We start from the raw sequence: 19,611 nt of genomic DNA on the forward strand, positions 1-19,611 counted from the left end.
TGGTGGGTGCACAGTACCTACATAGTTGATAAAAATAACAATTCAAAGCACCATTATATTATTGGGATCACGATTTGCTGAATAGAGTTGGTCTGGACTTGATGATTCAACATCTGATAAAGGTAAAGGATCAGTAGTATGTGTACCTATGGATTTTTAGCCAAGTGGAATTATAACCAAAGTTTATGAAAGTTTATGAAGCTCCCCCCCCCCCTCCAAACCCATCTTCTTTGGTGTTGCAGGTTTCCATGGGCGGTGGTAATCGCTTACCATCAGGTGATCCGTCTGCTCGTTTGCCTCCTGTATCATAAAAAATAATAATAATAATAAACAAACCAGTTGCTATTGCTGGAACAAAATGAAAAATCTATTAAAAAGGAAAAGAAAGTTCAAGACTAGAGTGCGACTGAGATGCTCGCACTACGTTTTAATATCATATGTTGATATACATATTTAATAGCTAGAGAATAGAATCATCAACGAATTAGATTATAAATTCTGTCTTAAAATGTAATAATTAAACGGTTATCCGCCTGTCGCGCTCACCGCCGCCTCGGCCGCACGCCGCATATGTCGCCATGCACAATTAATCCTCTGTCACAAGAGCGTTTGGGCGTCTCCACTCTCCACGCTTCTCGTTTTGTATCTTCCCGTGTAAAATAATTAGGACATTTTGAGGTTCATAAAGGAAGCTACTTTATATCGACAACGCGGTACATAAATCTTCATTCGCCCCTTAATTAGCTGCTCCGGACCATTTGTAAGCTTAAAACGAAACATAGTGAAAGCTTAGTTTATTGTATTTCAGTTACTTAAATATACTCATTGTCTTACAGTTATGAAATAGTCTGTCATCAATTATCTCGACATTTTTAAATTATATCTGGTTCCAGATGATACCCACGAAAATAACTAATGTAAATAAGGTATACATACCTTCTGTTTTGATAGCAAAACTTTACTTGCACCAGACTATTTAGCTAAGGTCTGTATTTATAACGACCTTCGTAGTTAATGTTATCGAAGCTCCGCCTACGATAGCTACAGATGACTCCCTTGGGTCGATGCACATTGGTTTCTATTGATTCTAATGCACTTCTAGATTGACTACCAGAATCTGACCTTAACAGAGGGAACATTGCACTTTAAACATGGAATTATCTAAATGAGCCGCTGCAGTCAGTAGCGTCGCAATGATCAAGTATTTTTTTGGAAATAAATAAACGAATGCTTATTCACGGCAATTGTATAATCAGTATTTCGTAGCAAATCTAAAATATCTGTCTACTCACTTCACAAAGTAAAGAGCGCGATATCGGCGGTTCGATCGCAGCGCGCGCGCACCGCTGGCCCGATTTGGCTGACGTCACATCTCTGACAGCTAAAACATTTGTCGAACAGCGGAGATAGTGTCACTGATAAACCAATCCCTTACAACAATAAGAATACACTTAGCATGTTTGCACCTGCGCGCCAAGAGATCGATATGGCTCAGCCTGCATAACTTTAAGCTTTTAAAAGAGCAGTCGAATACGTCGTTATAGATGAGTATAAAAAACCTAAAAACATTATACAGACGATGAAACACCAGCCTAATTTTGAATAGTTGCTTTACAGCAGACTCGGATCTCTTTAGCTGCCCGTATGAAAAAAGTGTCACCACAATTTTATATCGAAGCGAGACGTTGTTAAATCGGTTTGAAATGAAACATCATTATTGGTGCTTTATCACACTGGAACGCTGATATAAGACAAGATAAAACTGCTCAAAAAACTTGAATAGTTTTTTTGTGTGTGTCGCGGTGTGAGACTGTGCGTCGCCTGGCGCGGGCGCAGCGCCGCGGGGTGGTTCCCGGGAAAACGGCGCTCGCGCTCCAACCTGCTTCAATATTTATACATTTTTACACCCACCGGGCCATTGTCGCTTCGCTCGTTTTGTGAGAAACCTTTGTCCAGGATTCGACTCGCTGCGAGGTGACAATGTTTGTTAGCGTTCGCGCATCCCCAATGCACACAATGTGTTTTTTAATAGCCGATGACTTGTGAATTTGTTATGATTGATAGCTCCACTGAGGATTCTGGAGTAAAAACTCGCGGATGGTAACCTGCAGAGTTGTTTCAACCGTCTATGTTGACTCTTTCAATGGAGTTTTATAAAAATGGTAATCCTTAGAAATATCTTATTAAAATCGGTGTCAACAGGGCCAAAAGTAATAGGAATAAGTTGGATGCTTAGTGCAAGACAAATGTGTCGTAAAACGATTAAAGAAATCGTGTAGGTAACTATTTTTGTTAGTCACGCTATAGAGCGCATTGCGCGGCTCGAGGAGATGATCACGGAAATAACTGCTCAGCGCAACCGCACACACGCACCACAATGTTCAATAGACACTTAATTGAAATTTATTTCTCATTTCTCAGTAGATATCAACAATCAATATTCTAAAATCTCAAAGCTATTCTCACATTGATCGGCTACAAACGTGTTTTACACGAGCATAATCATACAATATAATGAAGGAGTTAAGGCAAACACAATTTCAATAACAAAGGGCAGCCATGACAAATAAACATATTTCATGGGCCAAAATGGCTGCGGTCAGGTGTCACGCCGCCGCCCGCGCCTGCGCCGCTCCTCCCGCAATTCTTTCTTCCCGATAATCGATTCATTCTTTATTGTGATCCTTTTATGCTTGACAACTTTTAACAAGTATAACGTTGACTAATCCATATTAAAATTAGATACTTTTGTAAGTTCTATGTTACAAATTACATAAGTGATGCTGACAAACAACCTTACTTAAAGTTTGTTAAACTGACATCTCATCTCTCATCTTATGTAATTTGGCTATGTAAGAACAAAATTAGTAAGTAATTTTGAACACAAGCAAGAATCACACTCGTATCAATTTTAGATAATATGAAGATGCGAATTCGTTTTTTGTTCTAATTGAAATAAAACCTAACTCAACGGGTAGGTAGAGTCGGGCTAAGCTGAGTGTGGCAGTGTCACCATTAACGTTAGGTACAGTCACAATGTGCCAAAAATATATATACACTACCTTAATATATGGGCAATAAAGTCGTGTATACATACTTTTGGCACTTTTTTCGTATCGATATTTTCAGACGTGACCGTACTATGCAAATGATGTGACGTTTATAATGGCTTTACTATATTTTGTCTCGTCAGCTGGTTAATAGAGCTTAGATGGAATGTATACTTGATAGAGTAAGTTTAATTGACAACTTGTAGTATTTGTACACCCACCCACAGAAATCACGTTCTTTTGTATTCGGGAGAAATTTTTTTTATATTTTAGGGGTCACAAACTTTATTTTATTAAAGCATATTCATATCACATCACGTCGTAAAACGCACTTTTAGTATGAAATAAAATTAATTACTTACTTCACTGGCTCGGTGACCCAAACAGGATCTTGGCCTCTGACACAAGAGAGCGCCACTGTGCCCTATCATGCGCCACTTCGCGCCAGTTGGGTATTCCGAGGGCGGACAGGTCTTTTAGGACTTCGTCACTCCAGCGATATCTGGACGGACGTTTTCCACCCGGGTGCCCCACATACGCTCCTCTCACAGCACGATCCTCTCCCATCTTCTCTAGGTGACCGAGCCAGCGGAGTCGTGTGGCTTTGATCTCTCCAATTATATTGGACATCGCAACCAGCTCCTCCAGTTCCATCTTCCAAATCTGGCGGAAGATCCTGGGACCTATCAGAGATGAAGATGGAACTTGGAGGCGTAGGAAGAATAGGGAGCTAGAGGAAATGAAAATTAATCAAATTAAAAATTATCATTTTCAAATGATATCGGGAGATCAAATTATTAAATGAAAATATGTAAATATTCTAAATATTGTACTACCTACGAATAAAATAAGCGAGCCTAAGTAGGCGGTTATCACAATCATGCGGTATCCTGATGCGACGCCTTTATTAACAATGAATAAGGCCAGTTAAGAAGAAACAAACACAACGCAAAAATACAAGAAGTCAACGTACTTTCTTTAAATGTGGATTTAAAATAATGTTAAATGAATTTATTTATTGGTCTTGCATCTCGGTTCTACCTGGTTTCTTTTTAGTGAATGAAGTGATGCCATCCTGCTCTCTCCCGCCATCGATCACGTGACGTCACGCGCAGCCGTCGTGTGCGGGCGCGGGATTTATTGCGTCTGCGCACCCTGCCACTGTACGGGGAAAAACTAAACATCTTGCTGAACAAGAACTTCAATTAATTTCAACTTGTTAAGTGACGCCTTTCTTTCCTGCTGTAAATAGAGCGCCAATTTAACAAGAACTTATGGGAGACAATATTACTTACACTGAGAAAATATTTTTATTAATAAAAATTATTGAAATTGCATTAACGTTTCATGCTTTAAACAGTTCCATATGAGCCTATCGAACAAAACAGTAAATTTTACTGTTCCGAAAAGACCGTAAATTTTACTGTTTTGAGTAGCTAAAATGTAGTGACTGTGACTGTTCGTTTATTTTTATCGTTTTTTCAATACTTATAAACGTTCAAACTGTTTTGTATTTTATTGTTTTTCAAACATTTGTTGATATTGCATAAAGCAATTAATCCTAATGAAAATCACTTTAATGTTTGCTCGATAGATCATATTTTTTCAGTGTATAATTTTAACCTCTGTCATTAACCTTAAACAAAATGTTAGGTAATTAATATCATTGCCCGATAAGTCTCGAAAAGTAAAATAAGTCATCACCATGCACCATGACAGGTGACGTTACATAAATTCGCAACAACAACATCAAATGCCGAATCAAAGGAATTAATAAAGAAAAACAGCTCGTTTCAATAGAAATGTGGCAAATTGCTTATTCGTTAATTTTCCGAGTGTGCAGCCAAAATAGCGGACACGAATGTAAAGTGGACCTGATACTCAGCGTGGGTCCACTTAAGGATCTAATAAACAAACTGAACCAGGAAACGAACGAATCTAATGATCGGCTTTATTTAAGTTAATCAAATGTTCGCGATGAAGCTGAAACAATTTGAAGATCTGCTCGAATTTGTACCCGCATGTGCGTTAAAATCTTATACAGTGTGTAAAGAGTCTACAAGCAATGTGGGTTTGCAGAATGCTCATAAGAATAGTAGCCGAAATCGCAGACAACCTGTACGATTTGCACGATGTCTCTCTCATCCTGTCGGTGGGCAGCGTCAGCGACAGCCTTCGGCTCCTCGAGTTGTTGGATGAAGACGAAATCTGAAACCTTACTTGAAATTACTGGTCAGAAGTTACATATATAAAAAGCCTACGTGATTTATTTTGTACTATTTACTAGCTGTTAATTATGTCAAAAATGCAATACTCAGAAGCATGACCATAATAGTAAATAATTAAAGAAGTTGCAAATTAAACGTAAGATTCCAGTTAGTGAGATTGAATTAAACTGGCACTTTCCGATACGTATTTAGTACAGCCGTTATTTAACGTGATCTAGAATGCTAATGCAAATTTTGTTTGTAGTAAACTGACGAGTCTCGATACTGGGCACATTATCCCACGTGAAACCGGTCGAGCCACATGCGGCGCGGTTTCGGAGCACTCGCGAATTATTGTCAATAAAGCATCGGTTTTCTGGAAAACGTCGTTAGAACCGGCAGCTGTAGCTCCAGCCTCGACGCCATGAGAACGTCTTCGATTGAACCTTGTGCAACTTCAAATCAACGAACAATTGCTCTTCATCATTCTTTACTCGAGCTCGTAGACTCTTGCTATAATTTTGATGGGTTAAGTACCCTATTTGTACTGATTGTTTGAATTGCAGTTAAAGTTAGCGGTATGTCAAGAGTAGAGCCATTGAAAATTAACAGTCCGATACTTTTGATCCAGAATTTGAAAGCTCGATCCACAATCGAAACTTAATAAACTAAAGATTTACTAATTCAATATATGTATCAGTATTATTTAATCGTTTGGCGTATCTATAGCGCTATTACTAGGTACTGTACGGAGATTTCGCCCTAAAAGCGCATGCATGCATAGATCACCGCGTCTCCGTCGACGATTCCCTCCTTACGTCCATCAGTGAGATACCTAGCTGTACAGGAACGCCGGCATAATTTATCCGTCGGAATGTCCCTCCGATCTCGCTTGTGGACTGACTTCTTGCGTGTTTACATGACAACCGAACAATCTAATTCGTCATGTCTTTTAAATACATGTGGTTGAAGAGATAATAGCATCAATGTGATGCTAGTCATTCTTAGATTAGTATGAATGATAATCGTATAGACTATAAATAGAGCATTAATCAACTCTTAACATAAATAATTACGAATGTTTAATTCTGTTTTTAGCTACTTAAACAAAAATATAAATAGATCTGCGTTTGTCGAGTGCACATGGTTCTGTATCTCGTTCCATACAATACATCACCACCCCAATAATTAGAGCATCGTTTGCAGCGCGCAGGCGACGTTCGTTTCTCCTTGACGCCTTTTTGTGAGCTTTTTTTGTTTCCCGCTCGGGAATAATGTCATTATGGCGCCTTTAATGTTGTCAGTGAGCGCAGCCGCCGCCCAAGGCGAACGTTTGTTGATACTTAAATTAGGATGTTTTGACACGCCTTGTTCTTATGTTTGTACTAAATCTAATAAACGTCAGTAGCAAGAAAGCGTCTCATTCATTACTCCGTGGCGCTTGCTCATTGATATATTACGAAAAAACTTCATAAAAAGTGAATGACGCTTCTTTAACGGAAAAGCAAATCACGAAACGAGCAGTGTCAACCCATTGAAAACAATTACGGGCGGCTCGACAGGCATACATAATGTATAATGCGTCAATATTGTCAGCTACTACTCGCATTGTAGGCGCACTCATTACGTCAGGCGCAGGCGCGACGAGGGCGGCCATTGTAGTCAATGGAGCCAGGTGGGTGTGCAAGCGTAAGTAGCTGCGCCACGGTGACCCGCGACCTGCAGCCCGTGGCCGGTCGCCCGTCTCGGACTTCGATGTATTGAATGACACATCGAAAGGGTCTAGCAAGCTAAGCTAAGAAGATTGGCCCCCGCAAGGGATTTGGTTGTAATTTGAGGTGCAGTAGTGGCAGGTCCTAAGAAAACTGTATGCGTAATATCCGCCTTCGATCTTCTTTTGTTTCAGACTTATCCAGGAAAATGTCAAAAAATCAAGGTAATTTTTTAACTGTTATTGCAGCTAAACCAAGCAAGCGAGAGCAACCAAATAAATTCAGAATTAAGGAGCATAAAATAGGGTTCATAATGCATATTTTTACAGACATTCATTTTCTTGAACTTGGATGAAAAAAATTATGTTTTTTTTTCTGCTCCATTTTTTTGCCACTTTTCGCGGAGACACAACTATCAAAAAAATTACTTGATAAGCCACAATTGTTAACTACGTGTCCATTTAAAAACATTTTGAAAATTCATGGTGCGTCATGTCAAAAAAAAAAAACAATTACGAAGATATGTTTACTATATCATATTATATCAATAGAGTAGTACCTACTATCTAGTGGCAAATGTGTGTGTCTGTAGTATACAATTACGAACATAAAGTCGAAAATATTTGGGCTCCACATACCATTGCAAATGTCTAAGGAGCTCTTTCTGAAATCCTTACCAGACGACATTTTTCTTACGGACGAAAATATTGCCCGTAAGAGAAAATGTGAATATTGTAGAATCGAATTTAGTTATACTTGGGACGATGAAGAGAAATGACTCTGTAAAAATGGAAGAATTGTATTGTTCTGTTTGCTGTATCGAGTTATTTGTTAATATGGAATGGTAATAAAAAATGTTTTTGTCAATGACTTTACATCCAATACTTTTATGTACCCACTTCGTTTCTTATTTGCATATTTAAAAAAAAATTAAATAATACCTAAAGCAATCAATTTTTGCAGCGTTCTTTATCACTTTTTTAGTTCCATTTGTTTTGCATAAACATATATTACAACATTTACACCTTCTTTCAGATACATATTATTAAAATTGCATAAGAAATAGCTAGATAATGTCTCAATTAATTATTTCATAATGAACGAAAGAGGAAGTTATACTACAGACACATTTGCCACTAGATAGTAGGTACTACTCTATTGATATAATATGATATAGTAAACATATCTTCGTAATTGTTTTTTTTTTTGACATGACGCACCATGACTTTTCAAAATGTTTTTAAATGGATACGTAGTTAACAAATGTGGCTTATCACGTAATTTTTTTGATAGTTGTGTCTCCGCGAGAAGTGGCAAAAAAATGGAGCAGAAAAAAATTACATTATTTTTTTCATCCAAGTTCAAGGAAATGAATGTCTGTAAAAATATGCATTATGAACCCCATTTTATGCTCCTTAATTCTGAATTTATTTGGTTGCTCTGGCTTGCTTGGTTTAGCTGCAATAACAGTTTAAAAATTACCTTGATTTTTTGACATTTTCGTGGATAAGTCTGAAACAAAAGAAGATCGAAGGCTGATATTACGCATACAGTGTTCTTAGGACCTGCCACTTCTGCACCTCAAATTACAACCAAATCCCTTGCGGGGGCCAATCTTCTTAGCTTAGCTTGCTAGACCCTTTACATGACGACCCTTATTAAGACCTGCTTCAAAATGGTACCCACATAATGTGCCAATTACAAAATAATCTAACGGGGGAGACATAAAGAGTTTTAAAAGCCAGCATTGTCTTTTACGTGAGCAAGAACTAGCTCCAAGTCGGAAGCATAAAAACGTATGTACACACTAGGAGTGCATGGTAAGTGGTAACCAAGAAATAAGTTTTTATTAAAAATTTCATTTTTGGTACAAGCTTTTATCGCTGACTGTACTTTTCTTTCCACAGGCAACTAATACTCATCGAGCAAATTCTAAAAACCCCAAACACAATTAGGTTGCGTTGTTTTATCAGAGTTCCTATGTCCACCTCTTGTCTCCATCATCAGATCAGCTCGATGGTACCATAATATTGCATTGTCACCCGACTTACATATGTATGCAAATTTTCAGCTCAATCGGAAACTGGGAAGTGGAATTTAACTTGCAAGATTTGATTACAAACAGACAACGGTCAGGTGAAAGTAAATAAAAGCTAGTAATGGCTGTAATCTAAGAGTCCTACGCTAAGTATGCACATACTAAGTGGGTACTCCTTTTTAGGGTTCCGTACCTCGAAAGGAAAAATCGGAACCCTTATAGGATTACTTTGTGGTCTGTCTGTCAAGACCCTTTTTATCAGGACAGGAACGCGTGGAGGTGGAATTAATACCAAATACTCAGGTGTACTGTCCCTTGGAGCTCTGAAAAAATCAAACTTCTAAGCCAACGCAATCAAAAGATACAGCCGTTTATGCCGCAAATTTCCGCAAATTTTCGACACTCGCAAGGGAATCAAAACCTACAGGGTACTTCCAGTGAACTCAGAATCTTGAAATATGTGACGAAGCAACGTCTTATCTTATAGCACAGATAAAGGAAAAATTGCGGTAACCGTAAATTTTTAGTTACATCATATAATAAAAATATTTTAAATAATGGATATGACTCGATTGTCGTGATGGGTGAACTTTTACTTATATACTACAGGTTTGTACGGAACCCTCGGTGCGCGAGTCCGACTCGCACTTGGCCGGTTTTTTCATGAAGGTCCCTACGAGTATACGTAGAGAAAAAAAGACGCTTTCATTTTCTGGTGCAATTCTTTGATTTCAATATTACGATATTCAAAGAAACAATTTACTGAATGAGTAACTTACACGATTCTTTGTTCAGCTTTAATTTATTTTCGTAATCATTAGGCGGGCGACACGTTGTGTGTGATGTTACTTGCGGCAACAGAAGATTTGTCACGAGATAGTCAATATTTTGTATTGTTTATCGTTTTTCTTTGATCCGTGACAATGCGAGCCCGGATGTATTTTCTAGTCTTAACGCGTCTCTCAAACATTCCAGTTCAAACAAATGAATATAATAAATCTGAATCAAATAGGCATTACCTGATTTTTTAAACAATTCAAACATTTAAAATTGTGAACTGTAATAGATATCATAACATTAAAGAAAAAGTGACCAAGACCACACCGGTAGCCGAGGCGGGAATCGAACCCACGTCTTCAGCTTACACCGCTAACATATAAACGTATGATATAGTAGTATGCCTTGCCTATACTTAAAAACACACAAATCAAAAAATATTACATAAAATAATTTGATTTGTTCCCTAGTTAGATTAAAAAATGTATTTAAAAAAAATACTTTGCGGTCACTGCAATAAATCGTATAGGTATCAATAAATATTGACTATTAATGCAACTCGTATATGAATTAGTGCAACTCGTGAAGAACAATGCTCGTTATGACAATTCAAGTTTGTAGTAGGTAACATCTTTATAGCGTAGTCTGCAGAGACACTAAAATGACTTCGATAATTATCGTCAATGGTCGCAGTCCGATCGGGCGTTACGATTCGAGTGGCTTAATGGTTTAAGGTTTCTGAGGAAGGTTTACCTAAAATATTATTCAAAACGTGTGCCCGCAGCGGGAGCGGCGCAGGCTCAGCGGGGCGATTTCTCATCGTTCTGCCTCCGCGAAGCCAAACACATTTTTTAACACCTCGCCCTACCTTAAATCAAATATTTGCTTTATGGGTGCATCGACTTAATTATATACAGGTTTCCTTTGCAAATTGTTTAACGATGATGTTTTGTGTCATGGCATCGTCACATTGTAAATAATCAAAGATTGATGTGTTTGGATATCTTATAGTGACTTATTTGGTTTGCAGTTTTGTAAGCGTTGCATTAAATAGCTAGTATTCATAATCCTGATTATTTAATCAAAACCTGTCTCATCTTCCTTACGTTGCCCCGGCTCATGGGAGCTTGGGGTCCGCTTGGCAACTAATCCCAAGAATTGACGTAGGCACAAGTTTTTACGAAAACTTAGTCCGGTTTCCTCACGATGTTTTCCTTCGCCGAAAAGCGACTAGTAAATATCAAATGATATTTTTTACATAAGTTCCGAAAAACTCATCAGTACGAGCCGGGGTTTGATTGAACCCGCAACCTCCAGATTACAAGTCTCACGCTCTTGCCGCTAGGCCATTAGTTTTTCTCAAAATATTTCTACAGCCACTATATGTTCTCGTATCGAACTACATCAATGACATCCATCTGTTGAAAGTGCCTTTTTATCCGTACGTCATTTCTTGCCCTAAAATAATGTGCATTTAATTCAATGCAAACACACCCTACTGTTGGTTATAAAATAATAGTTGTATCTCGCCGTGAAGTGTTGTGATAAACGGAGGTGGATGTCGTCAATAAGTTAACCTTATTAGTCGGAGCGCGCGCCGCGGGCGGTGGCGCGGTGCACGCGCACAGCCCGTTCACACTGTGACACTAGCAGGCCCTTCCTGCTTACTTATACGTACTGAGACTTGCAAGCTAGGTACATGATAAATAAAAGCCCGCTAGTATATTTTCAGTCGCCGTGTCGTGCTTATTATATTAATGTTGGATAGCAAAAAAGTACAACAACGTTTAATGCTAAAGAACCCTTTTGAATTGGCCAGGAATCAAAAACAATCAATTTATAATGCCCAAAGTCGAATCATATGTGTAGTTATGATTCGACTTTGGGCAACATTCACAAGCTAAGTACATGCTCTACAAATAAGTACTTTATATGGTTAATTATAATTATTAATATGTAATTCTCTTTGTACATAATACATATTCCCGTCTCTCCTACTATCCTGACTGCAAACCCTACACTCCAGTCCTATCTACTGGGTGCTCCGGTGTCTCGGGCAGGCTGCGGGTGCCTACGGCGGGGTGGCAGAGGTTATTACGTAATGAGCCGGTGTGCGAGCGTACTTTGTTTGATTTCGCGTTTGAGGCTTAGCCGGTGGCATGTGACGCTGACATAATCCACCGACTCGCTGCCTCTTAGGTTGAATCAGCAGAGTCATGCGAGCTTACAGTGCTATTTTGTTTCAACATCGCCTCCCCCTTGTAGTCTCTCCTTCCTAGTCCTTGCTGCAGGATCTGCTGGCTGGAGTTACCCCAAGTATCAGTATCAGTATCAGTTGTACATAATACATATTCTTAAAACCAATACATTGCATGGGCACTCCTAGTATGAACTTCTACTTATGGTAATTTATGTCAGTGGGTTATAAAATAAGCCTCTTCTCAGCATCTAATTGAAATTGGATACAAGAGATCAAATTTATATTCCGCTAATTAATAATCAAATATTCATCATTATTATAATATTTTATCACCGGATTGTACTTTATGGCTTGCTTTCTTCGATCAATAATCACCTGCAGCGGTATCATGGTCGCGTTTTTGTCACTTGTCATATCATGCGTCACTTTCGCACTTACATATTTGTTAGAGCGTGACAGGTATGGTGACAAATGATAGACAGCTGACCATCTTAGCCCTGCTGATTTAATTAATATCTACACAATTTACACAGAATCTTATACCTTTAAACGAGCAATTCTTGTATATATATATATTTCTGTGATCTCGGAAACGGCTCTAACGTTTTCGCTGAAATTTGGTATATGGGGGTTTTTGGGGGTATACAATCTATCTAGATTAGTCGTATGTTTGGGAAAACGCGTGTTTTCGAGTTTTCATGCGTTTTTCTTTCGATGCAGAATATGGTCGCTAATTTCGAGTTGCCGGATCAATCGCTGGTTGCCGGCCACTCCGTCTGGTCCAGCGGGTTAAGACTCGGACTGCTAAACGAGTGTTACGGGTTCGAATCTCGCCCGGTGACTAACTTTTTTTTTATATGTTCAAGTTTAAATATATATTTTTAATTTTTATTGTTTTAGATAAGTTTAATTTACTTAGTAAAAAAATGTAGATAAGATTATCACCTATACACCATCATATTACAATAAATAGTTATAACCGAGCAATGCTCGGTCGCCCAGGTAGGTTAATACTTAAGTATTGTCAGCATAAGTACGAGTCAAATGCTCGCATGATTTTTGCAGTTGCTCGAATAACCGTATCCCTTTTGTTACAGATCACGAAACTGAAAATCGACAGTAATCCATTCGCGAAAGGGTTCCGCGACTCGTCACGTCTCACTGAATTCGAGAGGTAAATATCATTCTTAGATATCTGGTCGGATTGCCTGATTAACATATTTACTGGATTGATGTATCAATCAAAATAAGAAATGACCCGGAAACATGCCGTTGAAATAGTTATGCGGCAATGACGGATAATGATTGGGCAGGTATCTGAAACGACAGCCGTGTATCATTAATTTACGAACACTTATTAGTCTCATTACGTGTGCATACTAGTGAACGTTAGAATTCGGCCCGTCTCTAATCATGTAGGTATTGCATGTGTAATGACGCTCACAGAAACAAACACGATGACCGACACTTGCTGCCTCGGCTGCTTTTGATGCCTCGGGGTGCTCAACTCCACTTCGATCTTTATTACTTCTTAGCCAACCCTATTGGTCTTTTAAGAATGGATCTATAACCGATTGCAATGGTAAAATTTATAACTCTACGATTTCTCTCTACTTAATACATCCGCTCATTAAGCCCCACCATTGCGCATTGTATCGCTTCCTTCCACAAAATAGTGAAAATGTATGACATAATCGATCAATTCATATCTGCAAATGTTTTATTTTGAATTTTTTTCTTTGTCGAGATTTTATATCACGGGAGAGCACGAAAGATCATCAGTCTTCCCCGATGAGGCGCGCTTCAACGCCGCTAATCATAGGTAGATACGATCACACAATCATATTACCTATACTCGCATTAAGGTAAAGTTACGATGAAATAGTAAAATAGCAAGCAATTTACTCAATTGCCGTATCGTGTTCTTTCAGAGAGACAATGGAGTCGATGCTAGCGGAGCAACACTATCTGCGCTCGCCGCTCCGACCCTTCGATTTGGACCAGCACAATAACAACCTGACTCTAGAGGAGAAGGCTATTCTGGCGGCGCGTTCGCAGCTTTTCCTGAGGGCGGCGTACCCGCTGTACGGTGTACCGGCGGCGGCGCTGTGGGGGCAGTGGGCCTGCCTGGCGCCGCAGCTGCTGGCGCAGCAGCACCTCGCCGCGTCTGGCTCGGGGCTGCAGCTACCGCGGCCCGTGTACCCGGGCGGCGCGGCGGCGCCCTCGCCGCTCGCGCAGCACCGTTTCTCGCCGTACCCTCCGCGGCGGGCCTCGCCCGGCTCCTCGCCCGACTCGCTCCGCGACGCCAGCCCACACCCCCTGCCGCTGCCCCCGCACCCACCGCACACTCCCCATCCACCGCACAGTCCCACTTAGTGCTAAGCCAATAAATATATAATCTCCAAGATCTCTGTAGGAGCGATATCGTTGGAAGGTCCTCGCTAGGATGGCTGCGCGGCGGTGTCGGGTGGAGGCGCGCGCGCACGTTCCACTGACTTTAACGACGTGGGTTATTAGCATTGTGCTGACTCGAGTGAACATACCCACTGTATCGCGAATGCATTTAAGAATAGAACTTGCGCTTTACATGTGTTGTGAAAATCTGCGTATCATAGAAGCATCGGGATCCTTCACTTTTTGACATTTGTAACGATGTCCCTTTCGTTATTTGCGGACTCTTGTATTATATTGTAAAAACATATTTAATTTAGTCGTATTTAATATTGTTACGATATGTTCCTAATAGTTTCGTCTCGTAGTGATGGTTTCAGCAAAATTTCGTGTTATAGTTATAGCCAATTAGGGTTTAATAAAGGCATTAAATGACAGTATTTGAATCTAATTGGATTTAGTTAGTGCGATTTTTCACAAGTTTGTTTCCTCGAATACGTTTGCTGTTCTGAGCACCTGATTTCACATATTAGGTAAAATGTGCAATACATCAAAATACTAAATTGTTTTAGAAAGCCTAGGTGTTAATTGTAAGGATAGATGTATTAAATAAATTGTAGAAATGATATTTAGTGCCGCGAGGATGTTTCGAAAGCTGGAATGGTTTACAGCGGACACATAGAAGTACCTACATAGATACATTGTAGTTAAATTATAGTTATTATTATCTATGAATAATATATTGCTAAACGAAAAAAATTAAATGTTTGTTAACATAAACATGCTTTGTTTTTGATTCATTAATACCTACCTTAAGACATTTTTACCTACCTGCCAAAACTTGTAGTTGTACTAGCAGTAGATAGTATAATTGTTAATTATACCCAGACATACCTATATAGTACGATTCCGAGCCCCATCACATTTCATAAGTAAGATCCCAACCAGTAGAATGCATAGGACTTGACATGGATACATACGGAATGATTCATGAGACGCGAGCAGGACCAACCCTACACAGTAAAGATTAATGGGTCGTTCACCATTATAATTCACTAAAACAATTACCTACACCTTTTTCCTGATTTTTAACTTTTTTTGGTAATTGAAAATTTAACTATTGAAAATCAAGATCAACCTACAACACCTAATTAATAAAGATATAACTCATTTAACCGTTATGACAACACTTTGATTACTTAATAAAAGTAAAATTATAACACTTGAGTGAGATACGTTTTTTAAAGTAACTTTTTATGCATATTAAAATATAACCTTAACCTCACTAATACTAGTACCAGTTGCTTATAATTTACTGAACGCGCAGGGTTGATCCTGCGTACTTACTCAGTGATCCAAACATGATCTCGGCCCCTGACACAAGTAAAGAGTGCGCCACTCGGCCCTAGTCTGCGCCACTTCACACGACTTCGCTGTAGTGATGAAGCCCTAAAAGACCTGACCGCCTTCGGAATACCCAAATGATCCTGCTTACGTCTCCTGAATTACCCTGTTTTTTTTTATACCACGTCGTTAGCAAACAAGCATACGGCCCGACTGATGGTAAGCAGTCACCATAGCCTATGGACGCCTGCAACTCCAGAGGTGTTACATGTGCGTTGCCGACCCTTTAAAAACCTGTACACTCCTTTTTTGAAGAACCCCATACTTTATACCCTCGGGAAAACCTCGGCAGGGAGCTCATTCCACAGCCGGAGCATCCGCGGGAGGAAATTCCTCTTAAACCGCACAGTGCGCGACCATTTAGGCTCTAGGGTATGAGGATGAACACCTGTAGGGCTAAGATGGTCGGATTTTTATCATTTGTCACCACGGCTGTCACGTTCTAACAAGTATGTAAGCGCGAAAGTGACGGGTATAGTGACAAGTGATAAAAATGGAACCATGCTGCCACCGCTGTGTAGCTTATCCGAGTAAAATAATATAAGTATAAGTAAGTTGTCGTGTTAGGCTTCCCTCCCACTTTTATGTGCCCATAGGTACAAAATAAAATAAAAAATAAATAAAATAAAATAAAAATCATTTATTTCAGAAAAGAGGTTATATAATGACTCTTGACTTAAGAACTATGTTAGACTACCTATTTTTAAAAGGAAAATAAAAGAAAAGAAAAATAAAGCCCATAAAATAAATAAATTATAAATTAAAATATAAACAGGTACTTTTACAAATTATTTAACAATACCTACTGCAAATTATTTAGCATTCTTTGAAAACTGGATGAAAAACAACGACAACATTGTCAAAGAAGGTTTAATTCGGGTAGGTAATTCCAAATGTCGACAATCGTCGGATAAACCGAAAAGGGACATTTCTTATAATGGTTTTTTTTTTGTGATTTTGATCTAATTTTCGAAAATTACTCGATTACCCCCGAATAATATATTCTCCATTAGATTCCTTCTCGGCATTGAAGTAAGCATATTGCTAGGACTACTTCATTCCAAAAGAAGATTCTAGCGTAATAAAACACACATACACACAGTAATAAAAGGAGAAGTAGACATAAGTATATACACAACGTATAAGTAAACTTTAAAAACACTACACTCCTTTCGTCGTCAGTCCAGTAATTACAGCGTGACTATTGAAGGTGGAGGTACCTCTAGCTTCCGTAAGCGTGACTTTGTTGGCTGAAGCGTGTTGGGCGGCCGTGCACTGCAGCGCTGTCGTATGCGCGCGTACCGGTAGATGGCGCCACGTGTCTCGTTATGAACTAATGAGCGAGTTAAAAAGCTTTCGTGCGGTACGACTTGCCATTAAGAGGAAATTCGCAACAGTACTTAAGAGGGAAGAATAGCTTTTTGAAAAAGGCTTCCACCAACTTAATCTTAACAAATCACTTTTTATTTTGATGTCGATCGCTATAGCATGATAATTATATTTTCTGTAATTGACTCTGTTGATCCAGCTCAAATCACCTGGGTCAGTAAAGTAAACTAAAAATACTTTTTTTTAAGTTTCGCTTTTTTGAAAATATTTTTTTGTTTTTTGCAAAAGGAAAACCTAATAACGTAGTTTTTCATTTGTCAATCACATACTAAAAAATCATGGAGAATGGAAAATATTTAGAAGTGGAAAAACGTTTTCTCTTTTCGTATGGACGATCACGTGGCATACTTAATGCGTGGCACTCTTAAGTTATTTCTTAGTCTCGTTACTATGAAATCATTTGAGAATACGATTGTATGTATAAAAACCGGTTTTAGGTAATTAATTGGTGGTTTTAAATGGTTTTGAATACTAGGCATAGGCTAGAATTCAAACTGCCAATGAATACCTTAACCGTTAATAAGTACATTACATTAACGGTAAAGGTACAAGGATGTACCTATTTACTTTATTTACTGAAAAGCTTCAGCTGAAAAGTAGCTGTTTAATAATATATTAATTTAAATTAAGAATTTAACTTTACTATCTATTAACAAACAATAGGGTTGAATAAAAAATACATATTTAAATATATCGTCTAAACAAAACCCGCGACAGCTTGCGAAATTGCAGCAAATTAGAGCGTCACGCTCGGCAATTATGCAAAGCGACTATAAAGTTATCTTTAGCAAAACAACGACATCCCACTATTCAATTATGGCGACACTGGCGAGTCATTCGAGTCACATACCCGAGGGTCGGAGGTTCCATCGAATTAGTGTGGCGCGTGGCCGCATTACCTACAACAATACCATGCTGCTTAAAACATAAACAGCTTAAGTAGGGAACCTTCGGAACGGACACCGTCATACTCGTTTTGGAACGTACCCTACCCCTCTAACGGTCCTCCGGGCCGGGATGCAACGCTAATCTAATCTGGGTTGTAGCTAATAAATGTTCAAGATACCCCCTGACGGGTGTTGCAACAATTTATTGCTTGTAAAACTGTTTCCAATCGCAGAAATTGCCGAGTGACGCCACTTTTGCGCTGATTGAATTTGTCGTGCGAATGAATTTTTCATTTGCGTTAGTGTGATGTGCTACGGTAATTATAATTGGGGTTTTACTTGGTTGCCTATAAGTTATTAATATATATACTTAAATTGGCGAGCAATAAATAATAATTGTATTGTATTGTAAATTATTCATATTAAATCCTTAGCGTCTAAATAATATTAATTGAAATTACACTGCCTAGATATTTTATTCACAGGAATAACCTAATAGGCAGTGTATTAAGTGTTTAGCTAACATTTGACAGTTGATGCTCATAAGTGTCCACTATTCCTACACCTACCTACAGCTAGTATGGCGACGACGTAGGTACTTAAATTGGAGCACTTACTGTACCCTAAGTACGTACGTGTGCCGAACGCAATAAGGCTCCATGAAATTATGGATAGGTTAAATCTAGCGAAGTCAGCATTTCCACCGGCTTCAAATTCTTTTGCGAGTAGACTGAAGTGCGAATGTTCGCGAACATCGCGATGCGCGGCACGTCCTCGCCGCGAGCCGCAGTTAAAAGGGGATCATGAGTGGAGTGCCCATCACACGTTCCGTGCCGCAAGATGACTTTACTACATAAGCTCTGGTTTCATCCGACTAACGAAGATAGAAGATTGCCGTTTGTGAGTGTCGTTAGATTTGTCCTAGCGATACCGATTTGCAAACTATATGTTCATGTAATTAATCAAGCTACATCCACGCCCATCAAATATTCCACGCTAGAGAGAGTAAACAATTTACCTACATAATGATTTTGTTTCAACGGATTTACGAAGATTGAAGAGAGTTTTGAAGTATGTAATGAGTGTGTGAATTTGTCTGAATTTTAAATCTATTCTATTGTTTTATCAAATTCATAGAGGATTTATACAGATATCCTCATACAATTGAGCCTAACTTTATGAAGTGTGAGTCGTTATATTTGTCTGAATTGTGAGAGTGACTTATACAAGGAAGTCATTCCTTCTTAACGTTTCATCAAAGTCATAGAAGTTTTAGGCGAGACCTAGGGCCCCTAAGCACTTGGTATGGCTCTTGGAATTCCAGGGGGCTCCCCTAAATATATCGGGGCCCCCTTCTCCATCTCAAAACATTGCCGGGTTGCCTAGGCCCCTAGGCCCGGGCCTAAATATATCGGGGCCCCTTCTCCATCTCAAAACATTGCCGGGTTGCCTAGGCCCCTAGGCCCGGGCCTTGTGGGCCTAGACGGAAATCCGGCCCTGGGAAGATTTATAAGGATCTTCCCAGAAAATTAATCTAACTTATCCTAAACCTAATT

At 39.0% G+C, this 19,611-nt stretch overlaps 1 protein-coding gene across 2 annotated transcripts in view; it reads left to right on the top strand.

Annotated features, from left to right (window-relative positions):
• The window catches only part of LOC133517889 (T-box transcription factor TBX20-like), a 50,039-nt gene extending 34,884 nt beyond the window's left edge, over positions 1-15,155 (top strand). The window contains exons 5-7 of one of the 2 annotated variants that reach the window (XM_061851358.1): positions 13,082-13,158; positions 13,732-13,806; positions 13,916-15,155. In XM_061851358.1, the coding sequence (XP_061707342.1) occupies positions 13,082-13,158; positions 13,732-13,806; positions 13,916-14,360 (597 nt within the window). In that variant the 3' untranslated portion in view covers positions 14,361-15,155. The remainder of the gene's footprint in view (positions 1-13,081; positions 13,159-13,731; positions 13,807-13,915) is intronic. The other variant, XM_061851359.1, reaches the window with a different exon arrangement.
• The last annotated feature ends 4,456 nt before the right edge of the window (positions 15,156-19,611 follow it).

Source organism: Cydia pomonella, chromosome 5 (assembly GCF_033807575.1).
Source record: "Cydia pomonella isolate Wapato2018A chromosome 5, ilCydPomo1, whole genome shotgun sequence".
NCBI lineage: Eukaryota > Metazoa > Arthropoda > Insecta > Lepidoptera > Tortricidae > Cydia > Cydia pomonella.